At 47.5% G+C, this 18599-nt stretch overlaps 1 protein-coding gene across 1 annotated transcript in view; it reads left to right on the top strand.

Annotated features, from left to right (window-relative positions):
* The window catches only part of celf2 (cugbp, Elav-like family member 2), a 98512-nt gene that overhangs the window by 45242 nt on the left and 34671 nt on the right, over positions 1 to 18599 (top strand). Inside the window, 2 exon segments of the mRNA XM_083757648.1 lie at positions 3513 to 3647; positions 11636 to 11715. Of these exon segments, the coding sequence (XP_083613774.1) occupies positions 3513 to 3647; positions 11636 to 11715 (215 nt within the window).

Here is an 18599-nt window from a genome sequence, read left to right as displayed (position 1 = left end):
ACGGCAGAAAAGTTTTTGCAGAAACTTCTATAATATCCTGCCATTCCTAGAAACCGCATTAGACCACGGCGAGTAACAGGATGAGGAAACGAGAGGATGGCTTCCACTTTAGAATGTACAGGCCTAACTTGACCCCGACCCACGATTTTGCCGAGGTATGTCACTGTAGCCTGCCCGAACTCACATTTGGCAAGATTTAAAGTGAGATTTGCCTCACTCAACCTGCCAAATACTTCACGAAGTTGTTGGATGTGTTCATCCCACGTAGTGGAATAAATGCAAATGTCATCCAAATAAGCCTCGACACCCGATAAACCCGACAAAACGGTGTTGACCAAACGCTGGAACGTTGCTGGAGCGTTTCGAACACCAAACGGCATTACCGTGTACTCTAGAAAAGCGTCAGGGGTCACAAAGGCAGATATAGCTTGAGCCCTAGGCGTTAACGGCACCTGCCAATATCCTTTTAGTAGATCGAGTTTCGTGACATATTTGGCACAGCCAACTTTATCAACACAATCATCGATCCTAGGCAAAGGATAACAGTCAGGTTTTGTGACCCCGTTCACCTTTCGATAGTCGGTACAAAACCGATCCGAGCCATCAGACTTAGCGGCCAAAAGGCAGGGTGAACTCCAAGCACTTATGCTAGGTACAGCTATGCCATTTTCCAGCATGTAGTTCACCTGCTTTTGGAGACGTTGCCTTTTTTCGGGATTAACGCGATATGCGTGTTGTTTAATTGGCGGGGAACTACCGACATCAATGTCATGCTGCAAAACATGCGTACGGGTCGGCACGTCTGAAAAGAGATTTGCATTAGAGCCAATTAAGCCGATCACATCCTCACGTTGAGACTGAACCAAATTTGGAAGACAATTATGAAGATTAGCAAGCATTTCTGAATTCCTAAGTCGCCCATGAGTAACATCAGTGGAGATACCTACAATATCATCTTGGTCGTCCTGAGATTCAGAGGGAGGAACACTGGCATTGCTAGACAGTGCCAGAGTTACCTTGTCAGGATCACCGTTTCCACTGGACAGCTCAGGTGGCACACTGACCTCTGTGCCATCAGAAGGGTTGGAATCAGGCTGAGAGACTCTGTCAAAATAAGGCTTCAACATATTAATATGACACAGCCTACTCCGTCGCCGACGTTCAGGGGTGTCAATGATGTAGTCTCGATCGCCAACCTTCTTTTTGACCAGATAAGGGCCACCATAACGTGCCTGCAAAGCAGAGCCAGGAATGGGCAACAAAACCAGAACTTTATCACCTGGACTAAAACTCCTGCTTTTTGCATCTTTGTCAAACCACCTTTTCATTTTTCCCTGTGCAACGGTCATGTTTTCTTTAGCCAATTCACAAGCACGGTGAAGTTTGAAACGGAATTTGGACACATAGTCGAGCAGATTTTGAGGTTTGCTGTCGCCCAGCCACTTCTCCTGCAAAAGCCTCAGGGGCCCTCTGACTGTGTGTGCAAACACCAGTTCGGCGGGACTGAAGCCGAGGGATTCTTGTACCACCTCACGAGCGGCAAAGAGGAGGAGATGGACACCCTCGTCCCAGTCCTTGTCGAATTCAAAGCAGTAGGTACGCAACATAGACTTTAATGTCCTATGGAAACGCTCGATGGCTCCCTGACTTTGTGGGTGATAAGCACTCGAGCACACATGAGTGATGTTAAGTTGTTTCATGACCTGCGCAAAGACCCGTGACATGAAGTTCGAGCCCTGATCAGATTGGGCCACCCTAGGTAAACCGAAAATAGAGAAGAACTTAACCAAGGCCTTAACAACAGCTGGGGCTGTAATGGAACGCAATGGGATGGCCTCAGGAAAACGAGTCGCTGTGCACATTATAGTTAAGAGGAATTTGTTACCACTCTTAGTGCGAGGCAAAGGCCCAACACAATCAATTTGCACATGCTCGAACGGTTCACCAATAACAGGGATTGGATAAAGTGGATAAGGAGAGATGAACTGCTTTTTAGCAACCTGGCATACATGACACGTTTTGCAATGATGACGCACATCACCCTTTAGGCCTGGCCAGAAAAAGTACCGCAAGATACGATCAAAAGTCTTGTTAATCCCCAGGTGACCAGAAAGTGGGTTATCATGAGCCAGTTTCAACACCTCACTTCGGTATGACTGAGGGATAACAATTTGTTCCACCACCCCCCAATCATCATGGCCAGAAAGCCGCGGAGGTGTCCATTTACGCATGAGCACATCGCTTTTCAGGAAAAGCCCTGTTGTCAAATCTTCCAACGCCTCTCCTGAAACAACGCTTTCAAAGAGAGGAGCTAGTGTCGCATCCCGTTTCTGGTCAGCAACTAGCTGCTCACGTGACATGCATATTCTCGAATCAATTTGAGGCAACACAACTGAATGGGTAGGGGCCCCTGGAGAGGCAGGTGGAGCAGCTGAATAGTCAACCAGAAAACTGTCAGACAGCTCCACCTCAGCCTCCAGCTTCTGACGCTCAGCCATCGCCCGCGTCATGGCACAGACTGAAAACACTTTTGGAAATTTCAACGCCAAATCGTCAGAGTTCACCGGCAGAGGAACAGCAATTACCTCTGGATTAATGAGCATTTTACCACCAGCCAAATCATTGCCCAAGAGAAGAGTCACCCCCTCGATCGGGAGTTGAGCACGGAGCCCCACCTTAACACACCCCTTGACCAAATCAGAATCAAGAAAAATTTTATGGAGCGGCAGGCCCACGTACTGCATATCAAACCCCCTCACTAGCACATCAGATTTAACTGCAGACATTTCTGAAAACGGTAACACATGCTCTAGAATTACAGACTGATTGGACGCAGTGTCCCTGATGATATCAACAGGTACCTTAGGGCCCCCCTCTGTCAGAGAGACAAAACCTTTCATCAGAAATGGCTGAAATTCAGGATCAGGAATGCGCACCGGCCCTACTGCAACAGGTGGCACTGAGGAAGACTGACTTTTAATCAAAGCAACAGTTTTAGGTGGCTGATTCTTGTTTTTGAGAGCATAGCATTTATTTATGGTGTGGCCAACTTTTTTGCAATAGTTGCAAGTAGGCCTTTCTGTAGCCCCCTCCCCCCCCTCTGACTTTTCTGGCTTCCCCTCACTCTCCCGTTTAGCAAAGGATTTTGCTGAGGCCGTGTGAGAAGAGTCTGATTTGTCTGAGTGGGAAGAGTTGGCATGAAAATGTGGCCCAAATGTTTGAATATATGTTCTTTCAGAGTTTAGGTTTGTAACTCAAATCCTTGCTTCTGGGAGGTCCCTGGAACAACATATTTTCAGATGGGGGGGGGGGGGGGGGGGGGTCGGTAGCCAATGACATATATTTTTGGGTGTCCTTGACATGGAAATGTTTGAGAACGAAATGACACACGGAAACATGGGGTTTTTCAGACAACTGTCAGGATTTATAGAAGACATTTGTATAGAATCGTATAAATGGGCTAAACCTCTCCTTCCCTTCGTTCTGTCTCCCCCCCACCCCACCCCCCCCAGCGGTGGAGGACAGGAAGCTGTTCATCGGCATGGTGTCGAAGAAGTGCAACGAGAACGACATCCGGGTCATGTTCTCGGCGTTCGGGCAGATCGAGGAGTGCCGGATCCTCCGGGGGCCGGACGGACTCAGCAGAGGTGTGTGCAGCATGACACAGCCGGCCCGCCCGCCGTCCAGTGAGAGCATAATACACACTCCTATTGCACATGATACATACTGTATACCTCATCCATGTCTCTCTCTCTCTCTCTCTCTCTCTCTCTCTCTCTCTCTCTCTCTCAACACAGCTCCTTTGCCCCCTATAACCCCGATCTGCTCTCCCTCCTCCTCCCGATCCTCCTCATCCTCGCCCTATACCCAACCTCCTTTCAGAGCGCCCGTTAGCCGCGCTGTTCGTATAAGCTATATATCGAGCGCTGTATAAGCGCCACGACGACGTTCCCATAGCCAGGGGGGTATAAGTGTACCGTTCCCATAGCCAGGGGGGTATAAGTGTACCGTTCGCTACTAGTAATGCAAGATCTTTTTTTTTTTAAATATAAATTAAGATCCAGGTTGGCTTAATACATTCTTAAATCCCAGCCACCTCAGGGCAGTCTTTTCCAACGGCAACGGCGTCGGCTAGCAGCGCATCCTCTAGCGCATCCTCTAGCGCATACGTTAGTGCATCCTCTAACGCATCCTCTAGCGCATACGTTAGCGCATCCTCTAGCGCATCCTCTAGCGCATACGTTAGCGCATCCTCTAGCGCATACGTTAGCGCATCCTCTAGCGCATCCGCTAGCGCATACGTTAGCGCATCCTCTAGCGCATCCTCTAGCGCATATGTATCGCATCCTCTAGCGCATCCTCTAGCGCATACGTTAGCGCATCCTCTAGCGCATCCTCTAGCCTAGCGCATCCTTTAGCGCAGCCGCTATAGTGATGCAGGGAGAGCGTGGTGGCTATACGAGGAATCCAGAGCAGGGATGTTCTCCCCGCTATAGTCATGCAGGGACCTCCCCCCCCCCTCCTCCCCCTCCTCCACACACCCAACACACCCCCACCCACACCCCCAACCTTCCCTTCCCCTCCCCTCACCCAAACCCCCCTCTTCTCTCCCCCCAAACCACCCACCCCCTTCTGTCTGTGGTTTCTCTCTGTGTGCTAGGGAGATGGTGTGTGTGTGTGCACGACGTGCGTGCGTGCGTGCGTGCGTGTTCGCGTGTGTGTGCGTGCGAACCCACACCCTCCCGCTGCTCCTGCTGTCACACAAAGCTGTCACTGTCATTGTCACACAGGTTCAGTGTCTTATGTGTTGGTCACGTGATGTACGTATGTATACTATACACTCCCCCCCCCCCCCCACCATTTTATTCCTGTTGACGTTGTTGTTGTTGTTGTTGTTGTTATGTACGTTGTTATCGTTGAAATGTTTCTGAACGCTGTCTTTGGGATTCTTCTCTCTTTTGAAGGTTGCGTCTGTAAGCAGCCACACGTTCTTTCCCCCCTGCACCTCAGTCTATAGAAACTCAAACTCCCATGCTCCTTTGCTCCACCATTTCGCTTGCCTCTGTATTCTCTAATGTCTCTCTCTCTCTCTCTCTCTCTCTCTCTCTCTCTCTCTCTCTCCATGAGACATCCACTCTGCTCCATCACACGCCCACTGCTTCCCCACGCCTCCTAGAACCCTTTCAGTGTGACACCGTGCATCCTTACCTTACCTCCTAACCTCCTCCTCCTCCTTCCCCCCCCCCCTTCCCGTTTTTCGCCCGGCCTTTTTTCTCATCGTGAATATTTACGATTCGCAGGCCCTATACTGTAGAATATTCTCCGCCTAAACTAATATATATATATATATATATATAGTTTTAATATTGGTCTTTGGCTTTACTGCCTTTGTTGATAGTTACAGTGAAGAATGACAGGAACGGAGAGAGAGAGAGAGAGAGAGAGAGAGAGAGAGAGAGAGAGAGAGAGAGAGAGGGGGGAGAGAGAGAGAGAGAGAGAAAGGGGGAGAGACTCGCAGCAAACGGTCGTCATGAACGGGACTCGAACACGCGACGCGCCGTCAGGCCCATGTATATATGTGGCATGCGCCTGGACCGCTAGGCGCCCCGACCTCAACTATGACATTAACCCATTCTGCGCGGGAACCCATTTTGGTGTTGGCATCATGTCATGCTTTAGCTATTTAAAAATAGCAGATCTACAAGCTCATATCGAGCTTGTAGGTCTGCTATTTTTTTTTTATCGAAGAACGACTGACATAGAAACATGGCTTCATCAGAAAACTGTCAGGCTGTAGAAGACGTTTAATAGAATCTGATCTCAGGTCAGAATGGGTTAACCTTGAGCTTGAGCCACCCAACGCTATATATATATAGCCATGCAGGTATAGAAACAAACTCGCTGGTCCATCTCAGCTCAGGTCCGGGTAGGGACCAGTGGTAAACAAGCACGTATATTTACTGTATATCGTTAGCCTCATAGGATAAATGCCTAAGTCATTTTTTATGATTTTCGGATAATAAGAAAAAACACATTTTCTCGCAAGTATGTAAGAGTTTTTAATGCAGATTTTTACAATGGCTTCCTGAGGGGTTAACAAAATGTTTTTTACAAAAAGATAAACATGAGAGTCATTCCATAACAAAAAAAAGTGACTTAGGCCATTTTCAAGAAAATAATCTGTGACTTAGGCATTTTTTAATACATGTCTACTAAACACCTGGGGGTCTATTAGAGTGATGTTAACTCCATACTAAACACCTGGGGGTCTATTAGAGTAATGTTAACTCCATACTAAACACCTGGGGGTCTATTAGAGTGATGTTAACTCCATACTAAACACCTGGGGGTCTATTAGAGTAATGTTTTTTTTTTTTTTTTAAGATATTTTTTTTGCGGCTTACGCCTTTTATTGATTTTTGAAGGGACAGACAGTAGGCTGACAGGAAACGGGAGAGAGATGGGGGGATGACATGCAGTAAAGGCCGTGTCGGGTCCGGGAGTCGAACCCGCGGCACACTGCGACTGGATTACCAGTCCGGTGCCCAGACCGTTACGCTACGGCCTGGGCCTATTAGAGTCATGTTAACTCCATACTAAACACCTGGGGGTCTATTAGAGTAATGTTAACTCCATACTAAACACCTGGGGGTCTATTAGAGTAATGTTAACTCCATACTAAACACCTGGGGGTCTATTAGAGTAATGTTAACTCCATACTAAACACCTGTGGGTCTATTCGAGTAATGTTAACTCCATACTAAACACCTGGGGGTCTATTAGAGTGATGTTAACTCCATACTAAACACCTGGGGGTCTATTAGAGTAATGTTAACTCCATACTAAACACCTGGGGGTCTATTAGAGTAATGTTAACTCCATACTAAACACCTGGGGGTCTATTAGAGTAATGTTAACTCCATACTAAACACCTGGGGGTCTATTAGAGTAATGTTAACTCCATACTAAACACCTGGGGGTCTATTAGAGTAATGTTAACTCCATACTAAACACCTGGGGGTCTGTTAGAGTAATGTTAACTCCATACTAAACACCTGGGGGTCTGTTAGAGTAATGTTAACTCCATACTAAACACCTGGGGGTCTATTAGAGTGATGTTAACTCCATACTAAACACCTGGTGGTCTATTAGAGTAATGTTAACTCCATACTAAACACTGGGGGTCTGTTAGAGTAATGTCAACTCCATACTAAACACCTGGGGGTCTGTTAGAGTAATGTTAACTCCATACAGAACACCTGGGGGTCTATTAGAGTGATGTTAACTCCATACTAAACACCTGGGGGTCTATTAGAGTAATGTTAACTCCATACTAAACACCTGGGGGTCTATTAGAGTAATGTTAACTTCATACAGAACACCTGGGGTCTATTAAAGTGATGTTAACTCCATACTAAACACCTGGGGGTCTATTAGAGTGATGTTAACTCCATACTAAACACCTGGGGGTCTATTAGAGTAATGTTAACTCCATGCTAAACACCTGGGGGTCTATTAGAGTAATGTTAACTCCATGCTAAACACCTGGGGGTCTATTAGAGTAATGTTAACTCCATACTAAACACCTGGGGGTCTATTAGAGTGATGTTAACTCCATACTAAACACCTGGGGGTCTATTAGAGTAATGTTAACTCCATGCTAAACACCTGGGGGTCTATTAGAGTAATGTTAACACCATACTAAACACCTGGGGGTCTATTAGAGTAATGTTAACTCCATACTAAACACCTGGGGGTCTATTAGAGTGATGTTAACTCCATACTAAACATCTGGGGGTCTATTAGAGTGATGTTAACTCCATACTAAACACCTGGGGGTCTATTAGAGTGATGTTAACTCCATACTAAACACCTGGGGGTCTATTAGAGTAATGTTAACTCCATACTAAACACCTGGGGGTCTATTAGAGTAATGTTAACTCCATACTAAACACCTGGGGGTCTATTAGAGTAATGTTAACTCCATACTAAACACCTGGGGGTCTATTAGAGTAATGTTAACTCCATACTAAACACCTGGGGGTCTATTAGAGTAACTGTTGTTTGCTGTGTATGCAATGTAAAAATGCCCAAGTCACACAAAGTGAGTTAGGCGGCAACGTAAAAATGCTCAAATCACACAAGTGACTTAGGTAGATCATCATTTTTGAAGATAGTGAGCTTTGTGATTGGCTGAGGACATAGGCGCTAATCCAGGACGATGCAGCAGCCCCAGGAGAGCAGCTGTAGGCAGAAATCTCAATTTCGCCAAAAAATGACTTAGGCATTTATCCTATGAGGCTAACGATATACCACTGTCAGAGCTCTACAAACGGATGCATTTTGGGGGAATATCTGACTGTGTGTTATACTGCACAGTGGTGGCCCTGGATCCCACTTATAGCTCCGCTGTTGGGCCTCCTGTTAAAACGTCGTATATCAATCAGAGATGCACTATATACTCCCCCTTCCGCCGCCCTGCTATTAATAAAATATGGATCGCACCACTGGTGGAATGGGCCGGGCCTGGGGAGCTACCCTACTTTCATTAGAGGACTGTTTGGGTCCTCCGCTGACGACAGAATGCGGCCCGTTGAGGTATTTATAGTCACTGGTACCGTGTCCCATCTGTCCCCGCACGTACAGTCGCACACGCACACACACACACGCACGCACACACGCACACACACACACACGCACACGCACAGTTAATGAATCACGGACGGGCGGTGCCGGGAGGGGCTTTATTTTGAAGCGTTGTTTTGTGCATGGATCAAAATGAAAAAAAAACAAAAACAAAAAACAAAACACATGCTGCGGATAGGGAGCCATTTTTCATTTAAGAGCTCCTTCCTCGAAGGAAAGACATATTTCGTCTCCTAATTGGGAGTATCTGGGTTCATCATGACAGCCAAAAAGACAGTTTAGCCTGAGTTATGGCTTTATAAATAGAGGGAACGGAAAGGCCTAATTAGTCAGTCAGGACCAGCCTATAGTGGGCCAACCTCAAAATGTGACAACGGACCCCCCTCCCTCCCCCCCTCCCTCCCCCTCCCACCCACCCACCCATCCTCTAGAACTGGTTCACTTCTGGTCCAGCGGGCCTTCTAACAGAGGACGGGCCAACCGTCCTTAGAAGAAAGAGGAGAAGATAAAGTGACATGGGGACATGTCTAAAATAAGGCTAGCCCCTCTGAATTAGTTTAAAGATGACCCCCTTTAGGACCGTGTAGCATCTAATGCCAAATAGCACAGACAGCACACCCCGGGGCCGGGGGGGGGGGGGGGGGGGGGGGGGTAGGATTTGGTCGACATGTGGGAAAAGTAAAAAGAAAAAGCTTTTATAAATAAAGTGTAAAATAGGATTGCGGCTGCTGTACTGTACTGTACACTGTATGTGTGCTTTGCAGTTACACAGCAGGACACTCTCTCTCCGTCTGGGGGGGGGAAAGCACCGTAGGAGATCCGTCTATAGCGCTGTGCAGGAGGCGAGGCAGGAGGGAGAGCCCCCCCTTCCCCCCATCCCTCAACCTCAACCTAGTTCTATCAAAATGGGCTTTTGATAGAGGTGGCCAAGGGGACAATGATCGCTGCTATTCTTCCCCCCACATCTGTCCTTCGCTTCGGTCACACCTCCATTGTTCACGCTCCTGCTCTCTCTCTCTTTCTTTCTTTCTTCTTCTCTCTCTCTCTCTCTCTCTCTCGCTCCAATCTCTCTCTCTGTGGGATTGCCCTGGCCTCCTTCTCCTTCCTCACAAAACGTATTCTCCCCCCCCCCCCCCCCCCTGTGCATCCCCTTCCACACAGCCATAGTTAGCCCATCGGATGACCCCTCTCTCTCTCTCTCTCTCTCGTGCTGTAGCGTATACTCAGACGGCCTGCCCTCATGGCTGTTACCTCGGCCTCGGCCTACTGTAGGTCAACCTGCTTGCTTTGCGAGCGAGCGTGCGGTGCGTGCGTCCAGAGATGACTATGGCTTTAACGTGGCTTGGTGAGGTGGTTGGCGTAACGCTATAGCCGCGGTGGCTTTGGTCAAAGCAATTATCACACATCTTCTCTCCTCTGATGAACCCCTCTCGCCTGGCAGGGATACAAAAACACACCCTTGAATCCCCTCAACCTACATACAACCAAACACACCCCCCCCCCTAACTCTCGGCCACGGTCTGATTCTCAGTTCCTTCCTTATTGGCTGCCACCACTGTCAGTCAGCAAGGTCTCCGCCCCCCCGTCGACTGAACTCACGCAGTCTTCCATGTGACTTCTCTCCAAGGGGGCCCTCTCCTCCTGTGGGGGCCCTCTCCTCCTGGGGGCCCTCTCCTCCAAGGGGGCCCTCTCCTCCTGGCGCCCCTCATGGGGTTAGTCCAATCTCTCTCCTGTATCGTACAATAGGAGGAGAGATGGGAGGTGCATGGGCACTCGTTCACACACAGCCACAACAACAACGACACAGGCCAAATTCATTCCAATTGCTCTCATGCTATAAAGTCGACTGATTCACAGCGTCGAGGCGGTCTTGCATTCGGATCATCCGCCATGCGCTTATACGAGCAAGATACTGCGGGACAGTATGAGAGAGAGAGAGAGAGAGAGAGAGAGAGAGATAGAGAATACAAAGAGCTTCAACAACCCCCAGAAATCCAAAACGTTTTTCCCCCCAAACTTTTTCATGTCAAGGACCCCCAAATTGACACAAATTATCCCGCGGACCCCCATTTGAAATGATATGCCAGGGACCCCCCCCCCCCATAAGAGAAGAGTTTTACTGCTCTAGCAGTGATTCTCAACCTGTTTAACCCATTCTGACCTGAGATCAGATTCTATAAATGTCTTCTACATCCTGACAGTTTTCTGAAAAAGCTATGTTTCTGTGTCAGTCGTTAAAAATAGCAGACCTACAAGCTCGTATGAGCTTGTAGATCTGCTATTTTTCAATAGCTAAAGCATAACATGATGCTAACACCAAAATGGGTTCCCGTCCTGAATGGGTTAATTTCAAGGACCCCCCCCCCCCAGTTTGACATGCATTAGTTTACGGACCCCCACATTTAATGGCATTTCCATCTCTGAGACCCCCAATTCATATTGTAAAATCAATGTTAATTTAACTCTGAGAGTGTACAAATGGAACCAAATGGACCCGTTATAGGGTCCATTTGTACACTCTCAGAGTTAAAGACCCATACGTGTTCATTTGATTCATTCATTTTGACTTTTTTTTTAATCTGATCTCAGGTTAGAATGGGTTAATCAGACCAGTGTGTGTCCAGTGGAAACCTCATATGAATCTGATCTCAGGTCAGAATGGGGCGCACGTGGTGGTGTTCAGGGTGGCGAGAGCGTCGTGGACACTGTGCTTTGTGGTTGTCGTTGCCTGTTGTTGTCGACTGTCGTTTTCCTCCAGCTGAGCACTGAACACTGTTGTCTGCCTGTTAGCCGTTCTCTGTTTGGTAGCAATCTCTGTTTTTGGGGTTTATAACAACAACCGTGTCCAACCCTCTTGTCTTTGTTTTGTTCTTTCTTGTCTTTCCTCCTCCTCTTCCTCCTCCTCCTCCTCCTCTTCCTCCTCCTCCTCCCTTCCACCATCCCTCCATCCCTCCCCCCGTCCCCCCTCCCCGTCCCCCCCTCCCTACAGGATGTGCGTTTGTCACGTTTTCTACCAGAGCTATGGCACAGAATGCAATCAAAGCCATGCACCAGTCTCAGACTATGGAGGTACTGTACTACTGCCCTTTCTTCATCTCTCTCTCTCTCTCTCTCTCTCTCTCTCTGTGTGTCTCGGTCTCTGTCTCTCTCTCTCTCACACACACACATGCACACGCACACACACCTCTCCCCTTCCTCTCTCTCTCTCTCTCGCTCTCTTTCTGTCTCCTGCTGACTTGCGATGGAACCAATGTTGTCACATCTCTGACTGCACCCCCTCTCTCTTTTTGCCAAGACACATTTTTCAAAGTCTTGCAAAGGTCTCTCAAACGCCCCCCCCCCCCCCCCCCCCCCCAAAAAAAAAAGACAAGCAGCCCCTCAAAACATCCGTCATATCTCGTCTCAAAAGGAACATAATACTGTAGCAGAAACGTGGTCTCAGGTCAGGTCTGGCGGTGTCTGGGCTGGACAGACACATTCAGACAGGACCCCCCTCCCCCCCCATCAGTGACCCCTATCAGCACTGTGACATTTAGCGTCACGCCAAGATAACGGGGCCAACGTCTCCCAGCTGCGCGGCGGCGGCCGAGGCCCCGTCACCGTGCAGAGGACAACATGACAGAGCTGTGATTTAGCTATGAGAGAATTACACTGTGCGCGTGTACGTGTGTGTGTGTGTGTGTGTGTGTGTGTGTGTGTGTGTGTGTGTGTGTGTGTGTGTGTGTGTGTGTGTGTGCGTGTGCGTGTGCGTGTGCACGTGCGCACTCAACTCTGAATGTGTAAAACACTTGCACGTTACGGATACAGTTTTTGATTAACACTCTTCACTTTGCTGTGCATTCACATTGGCTTCAGTTCAAATTTGTGCATGTTCATATTAAATTAAAATTATTTTTTCCAGTTTTTCACGTGTCTATGAGGTGACAGTACTTCATTAGACACCCTGGAGTCGTTTTTATGTGCAATGGCGTGTTAACTTTGTATTTAGGGTTTCTTCCTGGAGGCTGAACCCTTGACAGTCAAACGGGCCAATGAAATAAACAGTAAAATAGTGACATCACATTATCAGCCCCTCCCCTAACCCCTCCCCCTTTATCATACAACTACAGCTGTGGGTGCGGCTTCAGTTCAGGTGGATCACCACCCATCACCACCCACCAGGCAAACCAGGCATACTTAATGAACGGGTGGGCGTGCCCACATAAAAACAACATTTTAACAAATACTGTACACTTTTTGTAAAAAGTTCTTCCTCCTTATATTATAATAATACCTGATGATCATGTTTTAGGGTGGAAAAAAATCATGGCACTCCATCTTTAAAGCAAAATGTATACGTCAAAGTCGTACGATTAGTTTGATTGATTGATTGATTGATTGATTGATTGCTGAGTGCCAAGCAGGGAGGCATTGGGTCCCATTTTGACAGTCTTTGGTATGACCCGGCCGGGGATCGAACCCCCGACCTCCCGGTTTCAGGGCGGACACTCTAACCATCAACTGTGTCAGCCGCAACGCGTTAGTCTGCATTTCGTACGAGGGACCGCCCATATTGGCGTTAAGCTAGAAAGCTACAATATTCCTGGAAACACTGCTAGTGTCCCCTTGCTTTTTATCAGGCGTGCAGAGAAGAGTCAAACCGTAACACAGTGATATTGCGGTGGACAATGGCAAAATACCTTCATTTCATCAGAAAAGACTCAAACCGTAACACAGTGATATTGCGGTGTACAATGGCAAAATACCTTCATTTCATCAGAAAAGACTCAAACCGTAACACAGTGATATTGCAGTGGACAATGGCAGAAAAGAGTCAAAGCGTAACACAGTGATATTGCAGTGGACAATGGCAGAAAAGAGTCAAACCGTAACACAGTGATATTGCAGTGGACAATGGCAAAATACCTTCATTTCATCAGAAAAGAGTCAAAGCGTAACACAGTGATATTGCAGTGGACAATGGCAAAATACCTTCATTTCATCAGAAAAGAGTCAAAGCGTAACACAGTGATATTGCAGTGGACAATGGCAAAATACCTTCATTTCATCAGAAAAGAGTCAAAGCGTAACACAGTGATATTGCAGTGGACAATGGCAAAATACCTTCATTTCATCAGAAAAGAGTCAAAGCGTAACACAGTGATATTGCAGTGGACAATGGCAAAATACCTTCATTTCATCAGAAAAGAGTCAAAGCGTAACACAGTGATATTGCAGTGGACAATGGCAAAATACCTTCATTTCATCAGAAAAGAGTCAAACCGTAACACAGTGATATTGCAGTGGACAATGGCAAAATACCTTCATTTCCATTTGAAAACGAGCTGTCTAGCCCGAGGCAGACCCGAATTGCCACATCCGATTGTTAGTGCCTCAGTTTTGCAATTTAAAAGTAATTACTTTGGGCCTGAATGAGGGAATGAAGGTTGGCAAATGGAGTTTGGTTATTGTCTTGGTGGTGATGTTGCTGTTGTGGATACAACAGAATTGTGTGTGTGTGTGTGTGTGTGTGTGTGTGTGTGTGTGTGTGTGTGTGTGTGTGTGTGTGTGTGTGTGTGTGTGTGTGTGTGTGTGTGTGTGTGTGTGTGTGTGTGTGTGTGTGTGTGTGTGTGTGTGTGTGTGTGTGTGTGTGTGCGAGTGCGTGTGCGTGCCACATGTCACAGGAAGAGAAGGAGACAGCGTGCGCTCTGTTCGTTGATGGCCCTGTCACTGTCATATCCATTCTCATTATGGTGTGACATTCAGGACTTGGACACACACACACACACACACACACACACACACACACACACGCTTGCGCCCACACAATCTGTGAATGTCAGGCCATAATGAAAGTGGATATGACCGGGACAGGTAATTCACTAGAACCTGCACAAGCATGCGCGTGCACGCTCGCACGAATGCACGCACACACACGCATGCGCGCAGCCATTTTATTTGCGCACGCATGCAAAGTTTGGATGGAGTAAACAGGCATTCTCCCGGAAGAGGAGTGGGTATAATTATAATACAGACATCATTCTGTTGACTTTGAGAGCCACGGGGTGCCACCGAGTGGCGCGCTACGACCTTGTAGGTCTGCTATTTTTTTAAAGATCCAAGAACGACTGACACAGAAACATAGGCTTTTTCAGAAAACCGTCAGGATGTAGGAGACATTTTTTAGAATCTGATCTCAGGTCAGAATGGGTTATTCAGGCCGTGCGTGAAGTCATTTGGAGCTGCACTCGGAGGCTGTTCCCAGCGCGCCGTGTTTCTATCGCCGCTGATTTCTGTTTCCTGACGTCACCAGAGACCCCCGTCACGGTGTCGCACGCTGCGCACGCACAGACGCAGACACAGCACGTCACAGACACGCATGCACGCATTATTCACTCCAAACAGCGGTACATATTAAGGTTGGACGGTTTGGGACATTTTAAAACCCCGGTTTACCCCGGTCACTTGCGCAGCAGATTCTGAGCCTCGTCTGACTTGTAATAGCTATGTAGCCTCTCAACAACTCCCAACTTGATTTCCTTCGTTAGTGTGACATCACCCGTTTTCAGAGCTAGCACATCATCTCGGCACAAATTTAACAGGGGTAGGATGCAGGAGCTCGTGACATATTTTTCTGCAGACAAGATATCAGTGAACAGGTTTCAGCCCCTGGTTTATAGCCGTCAGGACATCCATGTCTTGCCAAGTGAATGACACCTTCGCCGCCCTGTCCTTCCGACAGTACTGCTCCAATAGCTGGCGCCTGCTCCAGGATACGGTCAATCATCTTTTGTCGGGAACCCCAGCGGGTCATACACTCCTGTCTACATATACATAAAAAATACACGAACACATAAGTCACGAAAATAACAAAAGTGAATGGCATACGTTTGCTGGCCTACGCTACTTATTAATGAACCATTAAATAAGAAAAATACGAGAATTGGGCTATAATGGCTTATTGGGCGGCTGGGCCTATACTATATTATTTAGTAGAGCTATCTTACCGTGATGAGACGGTGATCTGGTAGGTCCACCTCCTGTTGTTTCCTGTGTATAGGGCCTGCTGTCTGCGCCAGCTGTGAGAGAATGCAGTAGTGATTGAATGACAAACTGCAAGCGCGCGGTCCACACTTCTTTTTCTGTTGTGCCACTGAGTTGGTGGCAGCCAAGTTTAAGTTGTGTCCGAAACAGTTCCAACCACTGCCATTCAAGTTTCTCAATTGCCTTTTTTTATGTTGCTGGCATTGTCCCGTTGTTATTGCCACAAGGTTTCCTTCCTCTAAGCCCCAGTTTGCAAGTGCTCCTTCCAGTGCTTCTGTGAGATTGTCAGCGGTGTGTTGTTCGGGGGAAAAAGCTAGTTTGAAGGCACCTTGATTCTAGCTTCCACTCCGGGGTGATGGCATGGAATGTCAGCGACATATATGGCGCCATGTTACGGGCTGACCACATGTCAGTCGTCAGTGAAAAGGACTCTGATCCCGACACGAGCTTCTGCAGGTCCTCTCTCTCTCTTTATTGTATAGGGCAGGTATACAGCCGTCTTTGAGAAATACCTTCTATCAGGCAACTCGTGACGTGGATCCAGTTTGCCCACCATATTACGGAACTCTTTTTTTTGTCTACTGTGTTGAAAGACACCATTCCCTTCGCCAAGTAGTTGGTTACAGCTGCGGTGCATGTCTTCCACCTTCTACTGTCTCGGCTGTATGGCGTGTGTTTGGCTAAAGCAGCTGAGATTCCCGTCTGTCCAACAGCTGCAGTCGGTGTTTTGCCCGTGATATTCAGCCTCTTGTAGGCCAGTGGGTGTTTACTTTTTAGATGGGCTTTTAAGTTGGACGTGTTGCCGTCGGTAGCCTTAACTCTATTCAAGCAGACCTTGCATACTGGCCTGTCCAGGTCATCTGGGTCTCCATCCGTGTTGTTGGGCACAGAGCCAAACTGTTGCCAAACTGGGGCTGTTGCGTTTCGTTTAGAGACCAGGTCTCCGGCTGCTATTCCTGTCGCCATTTTCTTGCATTAATTTCAGTGTATTCTCTTCGCGCGCGCGTTCTCTTCACATATGCGGGCACTTTCTGCAGCGTCATAGAGGCGCTCCCGTAAACAGTAATCACGTGATTGACACGTTCACATGACGCAACGTACATGTCATATGACATGCGGTTTCTCGGTTTGACGGAAAAAAGCCTTAATGAAATCATTAAACCGTATTAAACCGCAGAACCGAAATATCGCACAACCTTAGTACATATACGCACAATCACGCAAGATTTTGACGTCTTTTACACCGATGTTTTTAACCCATTCTGGGCGGGAACCCCTTTTGGGTATGTTTTAAGTGTGAGTGCCGCGTTACGAACAACATATATGGAACATTATGCCCTGCTGGAACAACATATTTTCAGATGGGGGTCGCCGGGCAAATACATATAGTTGTTGGGGGTCCTTGACATGAAAAACTTTGAGAACCACTGACATAGAAACATTTTCTGAAAACTGTCACGATTTAGAAGACTTTTGTGGTAGAATGGTCCTCAGGTCTGAATTGTTTAAAAACGCAAAAAGAGCCAATATAAAGCTCACCACGCATGGCTTTGTGTTGTGGCACACGTTGTGAGCTTGTAGATCTTGACACTGACTTGACCTCTGAACGACACCGTGATAAAGCACACCATCCGACACATTCTCATCGTCATTAACGCAGATTTAGACCTGAGGACCATTAAAATAAATAAATAAAAGGCTTCTAAATCCTGACAGTTTTCTTAAAAAACCTCATGTTTCTATATGGTTTCAGTGGTGCTCAATATTTCATGTGAAGGACCCCAAAAATACCGCACTCGGCTTCTCTGCATTCGCAGACGCACACACGCCGCCAAACAGTGGCTTCCTCTGTCGCCACGTCTCTCCGCTCCTTTGCCTTTTAACCCCGTTTACGACGGGAACCCCTTTTGGTGTTTTTTCAGCATCATGTTATACTTTAGCTATTGAAAAATAGCAGCTCTACAAGCTCATGGCGCGGCACTGTATGCCAACTTCGACAATTCTCGTCGATAAAGTTATTTTATCGAATATGAAACGGTTTAGCTGAAAATCTACTTTTAACACCCTGCCCAGCACCAGGAAACGTGCGTGCACATCCCATATAGAGTCCCCCCCAGCACCAGGAAATGTGCGCGCACATTTTCAACATATTAACGTTTCTGGCGAAAGTGAGCTATTGCTAACATGAGACGTTTTTTTTAACACATTTGATGCCTTAGAGACGAGTATACTCGTCCTATAAAATAAATAGGCGAGGTGCGAGGCATGCTCGTCTTAATGCGCTTTATGTCCATATGCCTCGCTGCTTTCCATTCCTGAAAGTGCTCCGGTTGCTATGCACGGTTGCTAGGGCCTCGCCTGCACTGTTGTTGCGCACGCGCACGACCACATTATAGCTTCTGTATTAGCCGCGGCCTTTCCACAATGTTTTCCCCCGCAAATACGGCGCTGTCCGTGCATGGTGTTGATCGGATCGGCGATGTTCGGAGGTCATTTCTGATTCTGATCGCGCCTGGAATATATCGCCGTTCTCTCCAGCAAGGAGGGACGGCGTCCTCAAAGCATTTCCATGCAGCGATGGTCACAGGCGACGTTTTCTCAGCGGCTGTCCCATTAGCGGTGCTGGACCACCGCGCGGGTCGTGGCAGGCAGTGTGCGGAATAGGACACATTGTTATAGGCTGCATGTGTGGAATGATTGAGAGAGACAGAGAGAAAGAAAGAGATAGAGGAAGTTGATGGTGTTTGATAGGCACATGGCGGGAGGGATTGATTTTCGAGCTATAAATATGTCCGCACGTATCAACTGCATTTGTGTGTGTGTGTGTGTGTGTGTGTGTGTGTGTGTGTGTGTGTGTGTGTATGTGCGTGTGTGTGTCAGGCAGAGACGGCGGCCGACGTGTAAATGCTCTCTGACAGAGTGCTCTGTAT

Source organism: Protomyctophum parallelum (genome assembly GCF_964188405.1).
Source record: "Protomyctophum parallelum genome assembly, chromosome: 22".
Classification (NCBI taxonomy): domain Eukaryota; kingdom Metazoa; phylum Chordata; class Actinopteri; order Myctophiformes; family Myctophidae; genus Protomyctophum; species Protomyctophum parallelum.
This window is presented reverse-complemented; position numbering and strand designations above follow the sequence as displayed.